The sequence below is a fragment of the Catharus ustulatus genome, chromosome 16, assembly GCF_009819885.2.
Source record: "Catharus ustulatus isolate bCatUst1 chromosome 16, bCatUst1.pri.v2, whole genome shotgun sequence".
Lineage (NCBI taxonomy): Eukaryota > Metazoa > Chordata > Aves > Passeriformes > Turdidae > Catharus > Catharus ustulatus.
Window position 1 is genome coordinate 13966915 of NC_046236.1, and position 17643 is coordinate 13984557.

At 49.0% G+C, this 17643-nt stretch overlaps 2 protein-coding genes across 3 annotated transcripts; both read right to left on the reverse strand.

Annotated features, from left to right (window-relative positions):
- Positions 1-963: 963 nt before the first annotated feature.
- Positions 964-4531, reverse strand: PLD6 (phospholipase D family member 6). Its single transcript, XM_033074333.2, has 2 exons — positions 4114-4531; positions 964-3926 (listed from the first exon to the last, which is right to left on the reverse strand). Exons 1-2 carry the CDS (start codon positions 4529-4531, stop codon positions 3688-3690), a joined length of 657 nt encoding a protein of 218 aa, XP_032930224.1. The 3' UTR covers positions 964-3687.
- A 1705-nt stretch (positions 4532-6236) lies between these two features.
- On the reverse strand, positions 6237-17345 carry FLCN (folliculin). Of its 2 annotated transcripts, none has more exons than XM_033074499.1 (12): positions 17263-17345; positions 15762-16036; positions 14456-14602; positions 13612-13833; positions 12898-13058; positions 12122-12213; positions 11205-11395; positions 10535-10648; positions 10107-10230; positions 9742-9873; positions 8394-8499; positions 6237-7660 (listed from the first exon to the last, which is right to left on the reverse strand). In XM_033074499.1, the coding sequence occupies exons 2-12, from the start codon at positions 16008-16010 to the stop codon at positions 7459-7461; spliced, it is 1740 nt and encodes a 579-aa protein (XP_032930390.1). In that variant the 5' UTR covers positions 16011-16036; positions 17263-17345; the 3' UTR covers positions 6237-7458. The 2 variants fall into 2 exon arrangements, with proteins under 2 accessions (XP_032930390.1, XP_032930389.1); XM_033074498.2 differs by lacking the exon at positions 17263-17345 and adding an exon at positions 17072-17204.
- Between the last annotated feature and the right edge of the window lie 298 nt (positions 17346-17643).

A 17643-nucleotide genomic window follows, 5' to 3' on the forward strand; every position in this document is an offset into this window, starting at 1 on the left:
CCTTTACAGAAAAGAAAAAGAACCTGCAGCACCAATAAACAGCCCCAAACTGAAATATTCCTGCAGAGCCCAGTACTTGAACATAAAGGGAGAAGTCCTGTTACTCATAGCAATGATCCTCAGTTATCCTCCTGCTTCTTCCTGCTCCAGGCTTCATCCACCTTTTGGAATTAATCAGTGGTTATTTAAATTAGAAAGTGTGTGGGCAAGCTGCTGCATTCTGCCTCACTCCACACTACTGATAGCACCAAGAAGGGAGGTTTAGGAAAAGTCAAGTGCAGTGAAGGCACAGGTGTCTCCTCGTCAGCTCCAAGTAATCTTATTTTTCCTGAGTAAAATTTTCCTCCCATTTGCAGAATCTCCCCTGAGCCAGACTGAATCCTCCTTCAAATGTCACCTTTTCTTTGCCCACATATTAATAAAAGAAGCAAGCTGTGTTCATTTGCTTCAAAAATAGAACTGCTTAGAGTTGGTGCTAACTTGCAAACCAGAAAATTCCCTTTTTTATTGGTACCAGAGAACTGGGCTGCAGTAAAAGTGCTCACATTGCAAAAAAAAAAAAAAATTACTTTTGTACCTACTCTATTTGATAGCACTTCCACAAGACCTTTGCATGTTTATCCTGGTTTGGATGCTCTGTTGTGGACACTCAAGCACACTCACCGTGCTTTGCCTTTGCTCTGTATTTTTTTCCATTTTTTTAGGTAAGAAAAAGCTTTCTTATTCTTCTCTTTTTAAAAAAACAAAAGTAATTTAATACCTGTATAGTATTCCAAGTGTGCAGTGTAAATATTTATTCCTCAGCAGTTTGCAGAGGGTTCTCTGAGTTTTGGGTTTGATTTTTAAGTCTTGTGGGAGAGGCCCCACCTGTGGATTGGGAGAGGAGGAACGAGTGTGAAGTGTCCAACCCACCCCATCTGCCCTGATAAACTGCTTTTTTTGGGGTTTGAGGACTGTTATAAATTTCAAACCTTTTCTGCTGATCTATGCCTTTAGCTTTGAAGGAACCTGTCCAAAGATTGTGTACAGTCTGTTTGACCACTGGAACCTACTTTGCTATAAATTTGGGTGATTTTTTCCAGTCAGAGGACTCAAAAATCTTGTGTTTGATAGTGGCATCAACGCTGTGCATGTGCAAATTGTGCCCTGTTGTTACAGAGAGCAGCAACAACTCCCTGCCAAGCCCCAGCTCTTGCAGAGCCACCTGGGGCTGGCACAGTGAGCACACTGAGTCCCCACAGTGAATTTTGGAAGCACCAGGAACACGTTTGGGATGCTCTTGGGCTTCCCAAGAGAGCCACAACCTCCCCTGCACAGACACCCATCCCACAGCAGCTGTAACTCAGTGTGTAACTTCAAATGCAGTGTAGCTACAAGAGGAAGATCCCAGGCACTGCTGCAGACACAGGGAGCACCAGGCTGGGAACAACAACCTCAGTGTGAGCCTGAGGAAACAGAGGGTGTGGGATTTACTGGAGAAACCTGACAAGTTGGTACCAGCTCAACTAACCCAGCTGGCCCTGAACTTGTAAATAATGGGTGCAATTAGCATTATTTCCTTCATGCTTTCTTCACCCAGTGTGCAGGACAAGGACACTCACTGTTTGTTCTCACCTAGAGAAAGCAAAGCGTGTAAAATTCTGGAGACTGTGGTAAGTAGGAAACAGGAATGCCCTGACTTGGCCTGCGTCCACCTTCCTGGACTTCTGGATGACTGGGGAGTTTACAGAGACATTTGGCAGGATGGAGGTGTGAGGTGTGAGGCTGTGGGTGGGGTCTGATGGGGCAGTTCAGGTATCAATGGTCAGTTCCTCCAGTGCCCTTGGAGCAGCTTGGCCTTGGCTGTGTGGGCAGAGCTTCACCCGACTGACCAGTGATGGGGGCCTGTTCTGGGTCACATCTGGGCACTGCTCTGCCATGGGTGCCTGGGAACAACCCAGCTGTGAGCACTGAGGGTGAAGGAGTCACTTCCCAGAGTGGTTTTGTGATGATGTGAGAGCAGCATCAGAGCACGGACACGGGCAGCTGGGATGTGCAGCCTCACACACATCATTTCCTCCCCCTGCAAAAAGGAAAGGTGTGGAAGGCTCCTGTTTCTCCATGTGTGTGAGTTCCTGTCTCCTTCTCTTCTCCCTTCCACTCCCAGTTTATTCCAGCTTTTTTAAGAGCCACTGTTCCTGATCAGCTGCTCGCTGTAATAGAAATGTCACTTTTCTCACTGTATTTATTCCTTACAAACCTTGTGTGACATGCTAGGCTCCCCTGGATGTAGCTGATCATTTTTACTTTGTAAATATAATTACCTAACTTTACATTAACTATATGGTAATAAACTATTTTTGCACCACCCTCTGCATGCTGTGTGTGACAGGTTTATTTCTAAAAAGAAGGAAGAGCATGAAAGAGGTCAGAGCATAAACACAGAAATGTTTGTTTTTATAGTTGCACTTCATACAGGAAATGCAACAGGCAGCATTTTGACAGCAATAATATATTCCAAGTAGTTTAAATCCAGTGCTGCTGAATGGGATTTACTGGAGAATGACCTTCAGGTAACATAATTTTCTTTTCCCCAAGCAAACTTTCTCAGAACAGAACAAATCTAAAATCTGGGGATGTCCATGTATCATAAATATCTTAATAAGGATCTACAGGAATTGGAATGCAAAAGTCAGATGAAGCTGTTGATGTTTCCTGTGAAAATGGTTTATTTAACAGTGCCAATCACAGCACTAATGGTAACAAAACTGGTAAGAGAATCTCAAAACCTTTTCATTTTGAGAGATATTAAGGCACTTTCTATTCAGTATAAAACAATTCTTACATAGATACTATTTAGAGTTTGTAATTCTTAGGTTTACACCATCTTTGTTCCACACTGAGCTCTGGGGACAGAGATGTCACCTCCCTCCCCTCGCTGTCCCCAGGCTGGCGCTGCCAGGCCAGGGCACAGACCATGACAGGGTGCCCCAACACCTGAACCAGGGTTTCCAGACCTCACCTGAAGTGGGTGACCCAACTCCATGTCTGCTCTCCACATAAACACTGATCCCAAAGAACCATTTCTCTCATTTCCTTCCAGACTCCCCTACACCTCCTTGCTGGAAGAGAAGCTGTCATTACCATTTGTGCTCATGTTTTTACACTGGAGCTCTGCTAACCTTTAACCAAAAGAAACATGAACACAATCAAAACGTTAAAAATTTCTGCTATTTCCCAAGAATTTTCTTTTACCAACTTTCAACAATTAATGCCAACAAGAAATGTAACTGAGGCACTTTATAGAAACTCTTAACTCTGCTGTAGCCCTCTTATCTCTCCTTTAGTTACCGGTGTAGAGGAGCCCTTGGGCTACAATTCCATTTGGAATTGGCTGTTAATTCCATTCCATATCCTGAAGTGGAAAACGTTCCTTTTACCACTGAAATACAGGCTCAGCACTGTATGAACACACCGGGTGGGCAGCAGGGCACAGCCCAAGGTCTGAGTGCAGCTCTGTCCCTGTCAGCCTCAACCAAACACTTCTGCCATTCCCTGCACCACGGGAGTGATCCCACAGCAAGTTCACACTTCACTCCTCTGGGCACATTTACCAAAGTTACACCCAGATGGATGGAACAATGATGTCTATAGATAACAATAAAATCTGTGGGTGTTAACCATGGTCCACTAGCCCTGTGAAGCAGCTCACTGCCTTTCGGAAAAAAAACTATAATTGGCAGGGTTGTACTCTTCCCAAATCCTTTCAAACTCATCCTGAAAAGCCTTCACATACTCGGCGTCCTCTACAACCAGCACATTCTCCCGGTTGCTCTGGATGGCCTGGGTGGTCCAGTTGAGCGAGCCCGTGATGAGCATCCTCCGGTCCACGATGGCGAACTTGTGGTGCATGTACCCGCTGTGCTGGTCGTGGCGCACCTGGATCCCTGCAGAGACACAGACACCGCTCAGCGCTGCCCGCCCCAGCCAAGGCCCCGCCGCGCCCCGGCCCCGCCGCGCCCCGGCCCCGCCGCGCCCCGGCCCCGCCGCGCCCCGGCCCCGCCGCGCCCCGGCCCCGCCGCGCCCCGGCCCCGCCGCGCCCCGGCCCCGCCGCGCCCCGGCCCCGCCGCTCACCCGCGTGGCGCAGGCGGCCGATCTGGGAGCCGTGCATCCCCATGTACTGAGCGTCCGTCACCAGGCGGACACGGACCCCGCGCCGGTGCAGCAGCTGCACGGCCCGGGCGAGCAGCGGGCAGGAGAAGGAGAACAGGCAGAGGTCGAGCGAGCGGCGGGCGGAGAGGAGGCGGCGAACCAGGCGGCTCAGGGCGGTGTCGCCGCTGGGCAGCGGGCACGGGCAGGGCCGGGCGGGCGCGCCGGGCTCGGCCGCCTCGGCCAGCAGCGCCTCGATGCAGCAGGGCCGTGAGGGGAAGAACAGCACCTCCCGCACGGGCCGGGCTCGCCGCCAGGCCGCCACCGCCAGCGCCACCGCGGTCGCCAACGCCGCCGCCAGCGCCACGCCCCGGGCCGCCCCCGCCGCCCTCATGGCCCTCATGGCCCGGCCCGGCCCGGCCCGCGCAGCCGCGGCGGAGCCGGGAGCGGCCCCGGGGAGGAGCGGCCGCCGCACGGGGCTGGGCCGGGCTCCGAAATCCCGGCACAGACCCGGCCCCCGAAATCTCGGCACAGACCCGGCCCCAAGCTCCGAGCCCTTCCCCGAACAGCGACCCCTCTCCCCAGGTACCGAAATCCTGACGGCGAAGCCTCCGCCACGCCCTTGCAGTGGGTGCTGCAAATTCGCAACCTGTTCTTTAATCGCGGAATGGTTTGAGTGGGAAGGGGTGTCAAAGATCATCCAGTTCCAAGCCCCTGGTATGGGCAGGGACAACTTCCATTGTCCCAGGGTGCTCCAAGCCCATCCAACCTGGCCTTGGACACTGCCGGGGATAAAAGGGCAGCCACAGCTGCTCTGTGCCCTCACAAGACAGAATTCTTTCCCCATAGCCCATCTGTCCCTGCCCTCAATGTGAAGCCATTCCCTGTGCCTGGCACTCCAGGCCCTCATCCAGAGCCCCTCTCCAGCTCTCCTGGAGCCCCTTTAGGCTCTGAGGTTTCCCTGGAGCCTTCTCCTCTCCAGTGAACTCCCCCAGCTCTCCCAGCCTGGCTCCAGAGCAGAGGGGCTTCAACCCTTGGAGAATCTCTGTGGCCTCCTCTGCACCGGCTCCAGCAGCTCCACATCCTTGTGATGCTGTGAGCCCCAGAGCTGGAGTCTCATGAGGGCAGAATAGAGAGGGACCATCACAGCTGGAGCCTGCCTGGCTGAGGGGACAGGGGGGACAGAACAGGTACAAAAAGGCTTTGTCTGTCCCTGCAGCCAGCAGTGACCCAGCACTGGCCCATCACACACAGCTGCAGCACTCACCTCGCTCCCAGGTACACGCTGCTCAGCCAGGCAGAAATCACACTGGAATAAAGAATTATCCTGCCTCAATCAGTTTGTCTCTAAGGCGTATCATCTGGAGGGAAGCAAGGTGGTGAAAGATGTCTCCAGACATGATTTTTTTGTTAATTAAGTCGTGCACATTCCAGGTCTTGCTGACGGCAAAGGGAGCACCCGCGGCCTCACCTGCGAGCTGCAGGAACCTGCCCAGGCAATCATTTGGTAATTCCACGAACTGATGTGTTCTGGCAGGCAAGCACAGCTGGGGTGTACGTTCACTGACTTGGCAGCTCTCCCCCTTCTTTCCTGTGGGCATTTTGTAAATTTTAAGTTAGTGGTTTCCTTGCCCTGGCTCAAAACTGAGTCTGCTCGTCCACGGCAGCGTTGTGTCAGGTCAGGATGGAGAGGGACCAACACTGTGAGGGTGCACAACTCACCAAGAGCAAGGGAGAAGCAGCAGCCTCGGGCTCAACCTTGTGACCAACCCTTTGCTGTTTTGGAAGGAACCTCTAGGTTAGGTTTTGATGCTGTATTGCTTGGGAGAGCTGTTTTTTAAAAGACAAAACCAGTTCAGCAATCAAGAAGGTCTCAATGCCAAAAGACATCTCGCCTGCTCTGTTACACAGCTCTGGACTGGACCAGAATTATTTTAAATAAAGATTACAAGGTCAGTCTACAAGAAACTATTACAAAGATAAGAGGAAAGGACCTGTATTAAATTCTCTACATTAGATCTAGGCAAAGGATGTAGGAATTTTGTGGCTCAGTTGCTGCTTTCTTCCACCACGACACACACACACTTAAAATAAACACAAAACCAGGCTTTGTTCATTTTACAAAAATAGCTCTTATGAGATTTAATGCCTGTCTCCATTTTACAGATGTTCCAGACAAAAATCATCCTCCGTATTTTATATATAAGAACAGAACTTGTGACAAGCTGGAACATCCTCTCTGAGCTTGAGTGAGTGTAGAAAGTCACCTGGGTAAAACCTGCCTTTAGCTTGTTCAAAATATCTGTGGTAACGTCAAGTGTTCCCAATAATGATCCAGAAAAACAAAAAATTAAGGACATAAACCCCAGACTTCACAACAGAAACAGTGATTCCTTACAGTACAGATAAGGAATATCTGGTTAGGTAATTAAAAAATGCACCAGTTTTCATGAACTATTAAGCAAAAATGGCTACTATAGAGTTATATAAGGGAGCACCTACAGGTTGAATCTCTTCTGCTTAACTTAATGAGGAAGCTAAAAAAGACAGAAGAGAACCTTATCCTGGTGAGGTTATCTTCATTACCTGGAAGTTCTGCAACCACAGGCAAAACAAGGCGAGTATTTTCCCCTCTGAGAGGCAAGCAAGCTGCATTTTGAGACTTCTTATTTTACAATTCGCCCTCCCAGACAAGATTTCCAAAGCAAATGCTAAAACCGTCTCAAGTTAAGATATAAATAAATAAAGAGGAGTGACAGGACTCCCATGGGATATCCTGACTTATGCTACAGCAGAAAATAGTCTCTTAAATCTGAGCACAAAGTGGTTTGAAATAATTTACATGTGATCCATACCCTGGATGACGTGCCTCTTATTTTTGGTTCTTGTTCTTTCAGGCATTTGGGAGATTTCTGTGGGATTTCAGTGAGATTAACCATCTGCACTCCCAGGAGTTCTGGGTGTTGTCACAGGCCCGCCAAGGAACCTAAAGGTGAGGCCTGCTGCCACACCATGGTGATTAATGAGGACAGGATGGGATTTTAATTAATTTAGCTGATTCTTTGAGCGTTGCTGTGTTTTAGTCTTGAGTGTGCACGTCTAGATTGAGAGCTGAGTTCCAGGAGAGACAGCAGCACTGTGGATTAGCACTTATTAGTCCAGTCTCACAGCAAGTAGAAAAGACTCAAGTCACTCTTCAAGTTGGTTTGAGGACCAGGAGAATAGTGATGAAGCCTCACTATCCACCTAAAAGCACATGCTGCAGGCTCAGCAGAGGTAACCAGGGTTCCCTGCCCTTCTCTGAAGGCAGCAGGGGAGGTTGGGCACCTTTTAATTCCGCGACTCCGAGGACGTCGGGCTGCGAACTGTTGACATCAGGTGGGATTTGTACGTCTTGCTCAGGCCGGTCATCCAGAACTTGAGAAGTTTGACATTGTCCTCCTCTGCAGCTCCCAGAATGCTCAGCAGTTTTTGGGTATCCTCCTTGGGTCTGCTGTCCACTTTAGTGAATTTAAAGAGGACTTTCACTTTACTGCAGGAACAAGAGATTCCTGTCATTATCAAATGGACTCACACGCCATCCAACAGGGAACAAGAGGAACTGGAGCTTCTCCTGGCACTACTGCAACTAAATGTTCATAAAGCTTTTTAAGCAGTGTTTTATCAAACTGCTCTCATGCTTGATGAAGGAGGGGAGATGACTCACTTTCAGTAATAATGGGCATATTTCTAGTTTGTTTTTTTCATTCTAGCAGAAAGTAGACAATTAGTTGTGACAACTGGGAGACACATCCAGTGCCCATCTGCCTTCAGGTAAATTCACAAAGTCATGATGTTCCATGAATTATTTCACATGACTGACTGGTCTTTACAGCCACCTGCACCTCTGAAATGCAGGGCCTGAAGGCAGAACCCAGGCATGTATTTGGGTGTTACCTGTGCTGGGGTATGGCCACACTGACAGGCAAAGAGGGATTTGCATATTTAATCCTCCTAACCAAGGTGAGGCAGGCAGCTGTTGTCATGCAGGTAACCTACAGATGTGTGAACTGAAGCATAAAGGTTAAGAACTGCTGAGAGCCAAAAAGAGAGTTGGGACTAGAGTAGAAAATTCTTAACTCCTGACTTGATTTGTTCCTGTAAACCCAACTTAGTGCTGAACTGCAGCAGAAGTTGCCTGATTAAAGTGTGTCCTGCACTCTGCTGTGGCTGTTCCAGCAGCAGCACCAAAGCTGCTCCTCTGAAAGCAAGGTGGCTGTACTTACTTCATCCACTCCTCCTTCAGGCAAACAAGGCACTGATCCACAACGTCCACAGAGAGGTTCTGGTTGGTCAGGGCAGCTTCAATCTTGTTCAAGATTGTTGGGCCAACTGCAGGAGCAGAAAAAGGGGGAAGGGTGAGAAAGAGGACACACCAGCTAAAGGTTACTGCTTACACCTTTACTACTAATAATTGGTAAATATATCCATCAGTGGGCTGCTGGGATCTCATTTCCATGGAAGAGGAGCTAAATAGAAAAACATCCAAGAAACAACATGGAATTTCATGAAGGACCCTGGGACATCCAAACAGGTGCAGGGGCCTTTGTTTTTTCTTCAGACCCACTTTTAAACTCCTGCTTAATTTGTGTTATCAAAAGATCATTAAAAACACAAGGTTAAGAAAAAACCTTCGTGCTTCTTTGTACAATATACAAACATACATATAAAAATATAAACCCTCAATTTATACTTGATTTAGTGTTTCTCTTGTTAAGGGCAGTTCCATGATACTTAGTGATAAAATCAACCAGCAAGCAACCCAAGGCATTCCTGGACTGTTTTTGGAAGTCCTTAGGAGACTTTTTTTCCCAGCAGTCCATGTCCTACTAAGTTTGATGCTGTGGTGGAGAAAAGACCTTGCAGTGACTATTTTTGTTCAGAAGTTTCTGGACATGCCAGTGACTGGATGGAAAATAAACTGGTGTATTTATACATGTGGGATCAGCAACAGGAAGAGCACAATGGAGAGAGCAAGTCTCTGTTTTGCATCTCTGTCTTCAGGGACAGAGAAGGATGACCCATCTGCCACGTCTTTTGAGACAGTGAGGCCAATTCATCTAAATTAAGACTTCCCAGAAAAGACTGATGGACCTGACTCAAATCACCTCTAGGTGCAAGAGTTCAACTGCTGGAAGGAAGTAGGTAAAATTAAATTAAAAAGTCTGGGTATTTCTTTATCAGACATACTTGGCTACCAAGTGGAACATGGAAAATTAGTGATGTCATGGTCCTTACAAGTTAGTTTTACTCGAAATAAACACACAAGTATTCCAGGATTGAAAGTGTTTACTGTGGGTTACAGATTTTCCCTATGATTTTTCTTATACCTATGTTACAGAATCCATTTCTTATTTATGAAAATTAATAGGCAAAATGCTGATCTGGTAGAGCAAATCTTTTATAATTGAACAATCTGTGGTGAACCTCACCCCAAACAGCTAAACCCCAGCTCAATATTGACCTGGCTTCTACTCAAACCTCCTTAAGGGCCAGTACATGAAAACCAGTTAAAGATCAAGATGCTCTTTCAATCTCAGTGACAGAGGTTCTTTCTGCTTCCAAATCACTCACCTCTGTCTGCAGCAACAGGGCTCCCACTGGTGACAACAAACTCGTACTTGTTGAGGGACTGTTCATCATCAAACAGGGTTGGGTAGAGGCTGGAGCGGGTGGCAGCACGGACTTCCACAAGGACTGCAAACTCTGGAGCAAAAAGAGCCCAAAAAAGCATGAGCTGTGCTAGCCCAGATCCCAAAACACAGCTACAGACTATGGTCAGTGCCTAGAGAAGGTGCCACATATTTCAGTCACTGACCAGGCAAAGACACAAGGAAAACAAAATGAAGTGGTTGGGGCTTTATTTCATGCAGCCAATACTTATTTAAAAAAAAACCCGAAAAACAGGGAGGGGAGGGGGTTCTGCAGCAGGTTCTTACCAGATGACAGGATGTGGGGTGGGATTTGGACGTGTGGGCTCAGCCCCAGGAAGTTGCACCGATAGGCCTCCTCATACTGGTCACTGTAGGGGATGATCCGCACACACCCGATGGGCAGCATCGTCTGCAGGGCAGAGAAACTGCAATTAAACAGCTAAGTACAATTCCCTCCCTGATTTGAGGGATCAAAGTAACCCACTCAGCTTGAGAGCCCCTGCTGCGGCTGAGGACAAGCAAGAGATGCAAGGGTTGAGGGGATTTTGTTTTGTGCATGTTTTTGGGTTTTTTTTAGTTGTTGTTTTTTCAAAACCACATAATTTAGAACACACTCTTCACAAGATTACATGTCAGGGGTAGATCATTATAAAGTCTGGAGAGAAATACATGTAAAAATATGCAGCCAAGAAGCAAAGGAAAAGGTTTCCTACCCGTAGGACATCAAAGGCAGACTGGACAAGATCCATATCCTGAGCTTTCCAGATGACCTGGTTCCCCATCAGAACATGCCAAGCCAGCATTCGGAATGCTGATGCCCCAAGAACCTGGGGGAAAAAAAACCCAAACCATTTTTTATTGGTTAGGAAAATGAGTGAAATGTCTTGTTTGCCCTGTTAAAATCATGAGTGACAGGCAGGAAAATGGCTAGACCTGAACAGCAGGAATGGACCTGGAAATTTAGCACATGAACCTTGGGCACCCTCAGCCAGGTCACTGGGACCACAGGAGAAAAGCAAGATCCATACAGAATAATTTATTGTATTTGCAAATTATTTTTCCCTCTGAAACATGTTTTGTTAAAGCAAATACTACTTGGCTTTGAAGATGCTGCACAACCTCTGTATCTGCTCTTGGGAAGAAGTGCAGAATTTGAGAGAAATCATCTGACCCCACTCCACATGACTGAGGATCACCAGAGGCCCATGTGAGGAAGGGAGCGTGCCCAGAGATGCAGCTCACATCTTGTTCCTGGCTGGGCAGGCACTGTGCTGAACACAGCTCCAGGGAATGTGCAGATTGCAGGAAATAAATGTATCTTTTTAAAAAAAACCACAACATTATCAGCAGAAAAGAGCTTGTGAACTCTGCAGCCTTTCTTACCTGTCTCATGTGCCTGAGAGAGCGAAAGACAGACAACCTTCTGTGAGCCACGTTCCAGCTGTTGCAGTCTGGCATCAGAGATGTTTCAGGGGAGCTTTTGGACAGCTCCTGCCCTTCCACAACATCTGGCTGGGAGGAAGGCTTCTCTTCTTCCTCAGAGCCGTCCCAGCCTTCTGACTCTTCTTTCAGATCTAGCAAAAAAAAAAAAAATAGGCAGATTGGTCATAAAAATTGCTGCTCTCTAGGAATGGAAACTGGAAAGTGCCCACATGCTGCAGCCATGTGATTTTGGGTGTATGTGGGAAGAGAGAGCTCAGAACACAGTAACTGAAAGTACTGGCAGCAGCACAGACACACCTAAGTGTTAATTCAGATAAAAAATAACTACTGAAGGGTCAAGAAGGAATTTTCATCTTCTACAGAACAGAAAGTGACATTTTTTGATCAGCTATGTTCTCTATTCTTGTTTTAAAGGTTATGGACAAAGCTTTGTAGACTCTAGTCTACATGGTTAATAAAATAATTCAACACAGGCAGAAAAACCCAAAACAAACTATGATCCTTTACTTTTAGAAAGTTTGTAGAAAGAGAAGCAAGAAATCCATATGTTGTGACTGCAAATCCTTCTGGCTGTAGAGATTCACTGGTAGGACCAGCCCAGCCAGAGAGAACAATAATCTTGATGATGCAACACTGCTACTCAAGTGACAAACACCACGTGCAGAGAGCCTTTGAGGTGCCTGGATTGCACATTCCTGTCAGAGCCATCTGCAGATGGGAGAGTGCATCAGCTGCTGCAGAGACTACCAGGAAGGCAAAGCTGATGAGCAATGGCTGTGCTTAACATGCTGATCATAGGACTCAGTGTTTCATCACCTAAAGCATTCTCAGAGGGTCTCTGGAGACCTCTGTCTCACCTGCAAGTTTTTCCATCTGAACCAAGGTGTCTTCTGTGGGTGCTCCCTCCAGGAGCTTCTCTGTAAGCCGGCTACCACAAGCCTTCAGAAGCCTGGAGATGTAGAAAGGAGAAGCAGAGTCATGCAGCTTGCCAGGTGTAAAAATCCAGTAAGAAACTTGATGTCATGATGTCAAACAAAACATCCAAGCACTAACCACTCTGTGCTACCTTCTAGCACATCCCTGGGCTTTCCTCAGTGTGGGACTATCAGCCCATCTTACAATCCCTGCCATGCAAAGACCCCAGCATTCTGCAATTTCTTTGTGCAGCATGCTTATCCTCCATCCAAATCACATGCCAGTGTTGCAACCCTCCCTGTGGCATCTTTCCAGGGAAGTTTAATGAGCCACTCAGGCACTGGAGCAACTGGACTCTCTCAGAACCCAATGGGTGCACGTCCCACACTGCTGATGCCAGCACAGGGGCACTCCCAGGTGAACCAGTGAATTCGAGGTGCAACACACTGGCAGTAGGAGCATCTTTTATTCCTTTCCTGCACACTGCAAAACCTTTCCACCTGCATAACCATGGCTTCTATTAGCTGTCATATTAATTTTACTTCACAGCAAAAAGACATTTTTTTGTCCTAAAGACATCAGTGTTGGCTCCTTGCAATTCAGACGCTACTTAGCAAAGTTACCTCAAAAAAAAATAATCCAGACACTCAAATCACATTCCCAGTGTTTCAGGATATGGCAATATCCTGCTGAGGAAGGAGAACAGCAGTGGCATTACCAAGCAAAGGAGGTGTGCAGGCAGGCCCAGAGGTTCTCGTCGTTGGTCAGGGATGTCAGGGAGCGTGCGGCGTTGCCGTTGCGCTGGTGCAGGAAGGGGGTGAAGGCAGTGTTCATGCGCTGGGCACGCTGGGGACACCCAAACTGCTCTGCTTCAAACACCTGCACACACAGCAAGGGCAGTGTCACACTGATTCAGTGTTTGCATAGAGCTCAGGCAAAAAAAACCACAATGAAAATACCGAGTGAAAAGGGTGCGTCATACACGCTCATCTAATAATGGGAAACAGAGACAAGGGACATCTTATTCTGAGGTGGACTAAAATTATCACTAAGTAATCTTGTGCTGCAAAATCATTGTCCTTCCCAGATTTACTTACTTACATTTGTAACAAAGCTGCTGTCTACAAGGCCTGTGAAAAGCACTGAGTGTTTCAAATGACAGAAACACCCTCTTCCTTCCCTCCTACATCCCCAGACACAGAATCTTGGAATGGTTTTAGTGGGAAAGATCAAATTGTTCCAACCCCCCTGCCACAAGCACCTGCCATTTTCCATGAGACCAGGATGCAGGGATGGGGACACACACCATCCTCCTGGGCCTTCTGTCAGCCTTAATGACCACCCTGGCAGGAGCTTTTTGACTCAGCTGTCAATCAGGGATCATGGCTGGGACACTGACATTGAGTCACAGGGACTCTGTGCACTGCCCTACCTTCAGAGCTTTGCCCTGGAGCTCATCAATGATGCCTCTGATTTTTCCCAACAAGAAAGGCCAGGAGTTGATGAGGTAAATCCGGTCCATCATGATGGTGATGATGCTGTACCAGCGCTGGAAACCTCGGGCCAGGCTGTCTTTGATAAAGAAGGTGTGGCTGAACACAAAACCATGCTGCTCATCTCCGAAAAAAATGGGGCCTTCACGTCCTGGGCAGACCTGAAGGGAAAAGACACACCAAAGTCATTAAGCACATCACAGAGTAACCAACTAAACAGCTTCCTGCACTTTAACAACCACTTGGGGAATAAATGAAGTTTTTTTAAGCTACTATCCCAAAAGTGTGGTCAAACAGCCCCCCAAAGATATCCTACAAACACTCCAAGTCCTTCAATTTAACTGTGTTTTAAAAATTCAGCTCCTTTCAACTACAATACTGAGAATCCAGAAGGAATTGTGCTGATCCTGACACAGAAATGCTCATTAATCTGTAAGATTGCTCCTTCATGTCTGTTAGAGGATGAATATTAATGGTTTACAAAGGGAACTCAACACAACACTCAGAGATTTTTACAAAAACCAGGTTATTTTACAATGACAAATAAGAAGGGGATATTTTCAGCCTCACAAGGTGAAAGGAACTCACTCTTGAGGTCATCAAAGACCAAGCTTAAAAACTACCACAAATCCTGGAATAAACAGACTTCTGTGCCCATCTTTCCACCTGGTTCCCTCCATGCCTCACTCTGCACAGAGCAGCCAGGATCAGCAATGGAATATCTTGGATTGGAAGTGAAACAGGAGGCACAAGTAGCATTTCCCTGTGCTCCAGGGCAGGTACCTCACAGCTGAGGCTGCGGACGCAGGCCTGGCGCACGATGCTGAACAGCTGGGGGTGGTTTGGGTGCTGGTGGCTGACGTACTTGATGGAGGTTTCTTTGTCGTGGCTGACGTAGCCTGGGTGTCCTCCTGCAAGAGAGCGGCAGCCCTGAAGGCAGAAAAGCAAATCCAGCCATAAATGAGTGTGCAGTTATCTCAGCTTTCCAAAGAGCTCTGACTCTTCCCTCCAAAACACCATGAAATGTTATTTACACACAGACAGGAACACAAAGACTCAGAAGACAAGGAAGGTGAGTCAGGGCCAGGATTGGAACTCAGCTCCTCACACAAAACTCTGATATACTTCCTCTGCTCTTATGCTCATTTTCTACTATTTCATTTCACTGTGAACTTGGTGTTGGCTCTACAGCTGGTAAAGTTCAGTTACAGCAGCTGTGAAACCAACTGGTCAAACAAAACTGACCACAGCTGAAGGGAAAGTAAATAATAAACATGTCAGAGGAAGTACTGATAGAAGACAAGTATGAGAATCATAGAATGGGTTGGGTTGGAAGGGACTTAAAGCTCATCTCATTCCACCCCCTGCCATGAGCAAGGACTTCCACTACCCCAGGTTGCTCCAATCCCCATTCAACCTGGCCTTGGACACTTCCAGGGATGGGGCAGCCACAGCTTTTCTGGGCAACCTATGCCAGGACCCCTCACCCTGACAGGGAACAAGTTCTTTAGTATATCTAACCTGAATTTCCTCTCTTTCAGTTTCAACACACTACTCCTTGTCCTATCACTGCAGTGCCTGATGAAGAGTCCCTCTCTGGATTCCCTGCAGGCCCCTTCAGACACTGGAAGGTTGCTGAAAAGTTTCCACACAAATTTCTGTTCTCCAGGCTGAACAGCCCTGAACTACTGAGACTATACATTTTCCCCACTGTTTCAATTGTATTTACATTTTTGTTTTCTAACCAATACTGCTCTTAAAATTACTATTCATAAATAATCTGACCTAATCCAACAAAGCAAATGCTCTTCAAGGATGAGGAAAGCATTTCTTAGCCACTAGAGAATCATAGATCACAGAACTTAAGAGACCTCAAGGTCCTGTCAAGGTGTATATTCAACAACAGCTCCTTCATCCTCTTGTCATGGATCATTAGGATTAGAGTTAGGGCTAGCTTGCAGCTTATGAGGACTGGGCACTGACACACACAAAACAAGTGATGTTCACGTTTTTATTTGTCTCTAAACAATTGAATTTGCAACAGAGAACCCCAGAGCTCTTTAGCCCACACAGAGATTTTCACACTTGCCTCACACATGTCTGACTTCTTTGGCCCTGGGCTGCTGGAGTCGGCGCTGGCCCCTTCAGCCGGGCTGTGCGAGCGGATCCGGCTGCTCATCTGGATGCCGCCTTCCTCCTCTTCCGCCTGCTCATTCTGCCCGGAGATGTCCCCGCTGCTGGCACCCTGCGGGAGCGGTGAGTGCAGCACCTCGGTGCAGAACAGGGTGCGAGGGCCGTGGAGCTCACAGAAATGGCACAGGGCAACGATGGCGTTCATAGTGAGGGCTCAGCACAGCCAGGCTCCTGCAGCCAGGGACAGAGCGCACGGTCAGCACAGGGGTACCAGGGGAGCTCCCAGGCCTCACTGGTGCCAGTCCTGGTCTGCAGCTGCCCTTAAGTTCAGCCTGAGACCTCCAAGACCACCGAGTCCAACCTGTGACTGATCCCTACCTTGTCACCCAGACCAGAGCACTAAGTGCCATGTCCAGTCTTTCCCTAAACACCTCCAGGATGGTGACTCCAGCACCTCCCTGGGTATCCCACTGATCCAGCACCAACCTTCTGTTTGCTGATGGGATGGGCTCAAGCAACCCAAGCCATGCCCAGAACCAGGACACCCACGGGGCTGAATGGGGCTGGACAATCCCTCATGCCCAGATACCTCCAGGCTTACAGGGACAGGTTCAGGGCATCCCAGAATGGTTTGGGCTGGAAGGGACCTTGAAAACCATCCGGTACAACCTCCTGCCATGGGCAGGGACACGTTCCACCACACCAGGTTGCTCCAAGCCCCATCCAACCTGGGGCTGGACATTTCCAGGGAACCAGGGACAGCCACAGCTTCTCTGGGCACCCTGTGCCAGGGCCTGCCCACCCTCACAGGGCAAATTTCTTCCCAATATCCCATCAAACCCTGCTGTCAGTATGAAGCCGTCCCCTCTTCTCCTGTCACTACAGACCCCTGTAAATAGTCTTGTTTTATCTTTGCTCTAAGTTCCATTTAGGTACTGGAAGGCCACAATTAGGTCACCCCGAAGCCTTCTCCTTTCTAGGCTGAACGATCTCAATTCTTCCAGCCTTTCCTCAAAGGAGAGGTGCTCCTCCCCTCTGACCAACTTGGTGGCCTCCTCTGGATCAAGGCTGAGGTCGCACAGACCAGACCCCTCTGTCCGGAGCCTCAGGCCGGAACGGGCCGGCCCTGCTGAGCGCCCACGGATCCAAACGCCTCAGGCCCTGCCGGACCCGGGCCAGCCTGTCCCGCCGGGCCCAGTGTCCGGTTCCCCGTGCCCGGTCAGCCCCGGCCTGCCCCGGTTCCCCGTGCCCGGAGCCCCCGCTCACCGCGGCTCCCCCGGCCCGTCCCGTGTCCGCGGGCGCCTGACACCGACTGACCCACCGCCCGTACCATCCCCACCGCCAGCTGGGGGGGGACAGGGACAGACAGCTTCCCGCCCGCGAGCCCGCCGCAGCCGCAGAGAAGCAAGAAAATGGAGAACGAGGCAAAGAGAAAGAGATGAGAAACCACGTCGTACCGCGGGACTGAGCTGGCCGTTCCGCCGCTCTCCCGGGGAGCCGGCACTCCCCCGGCTGGTGGAGTGGCTCGGCCCAGGGCCGCCCTGTCCACAGGGGCCGGGCGGAGCCATTGCCTCACGGGAGGGGGAGAATGAGGAGGTGTGAAAGGTGCCTCCTTCCCTCCCGCGCTACACCTGCCCAGCTCTTACAGCGCAGAGAGGGAGCAGTAGTGTCCGATCAGCATGGACACGAAAATGGACAAGCGACAGCCTACGATCTGCGGGTGTCCCAGCGGGAGCGGGCCGCGCTCCCCCCGCGGGCTGGTACGGGCCGCAGCGTGGGTCATGTGACCCGGGGGCTCTGGGAGGGGAACCGGGGCCCCCGAAGGAGCCGGGACCGGG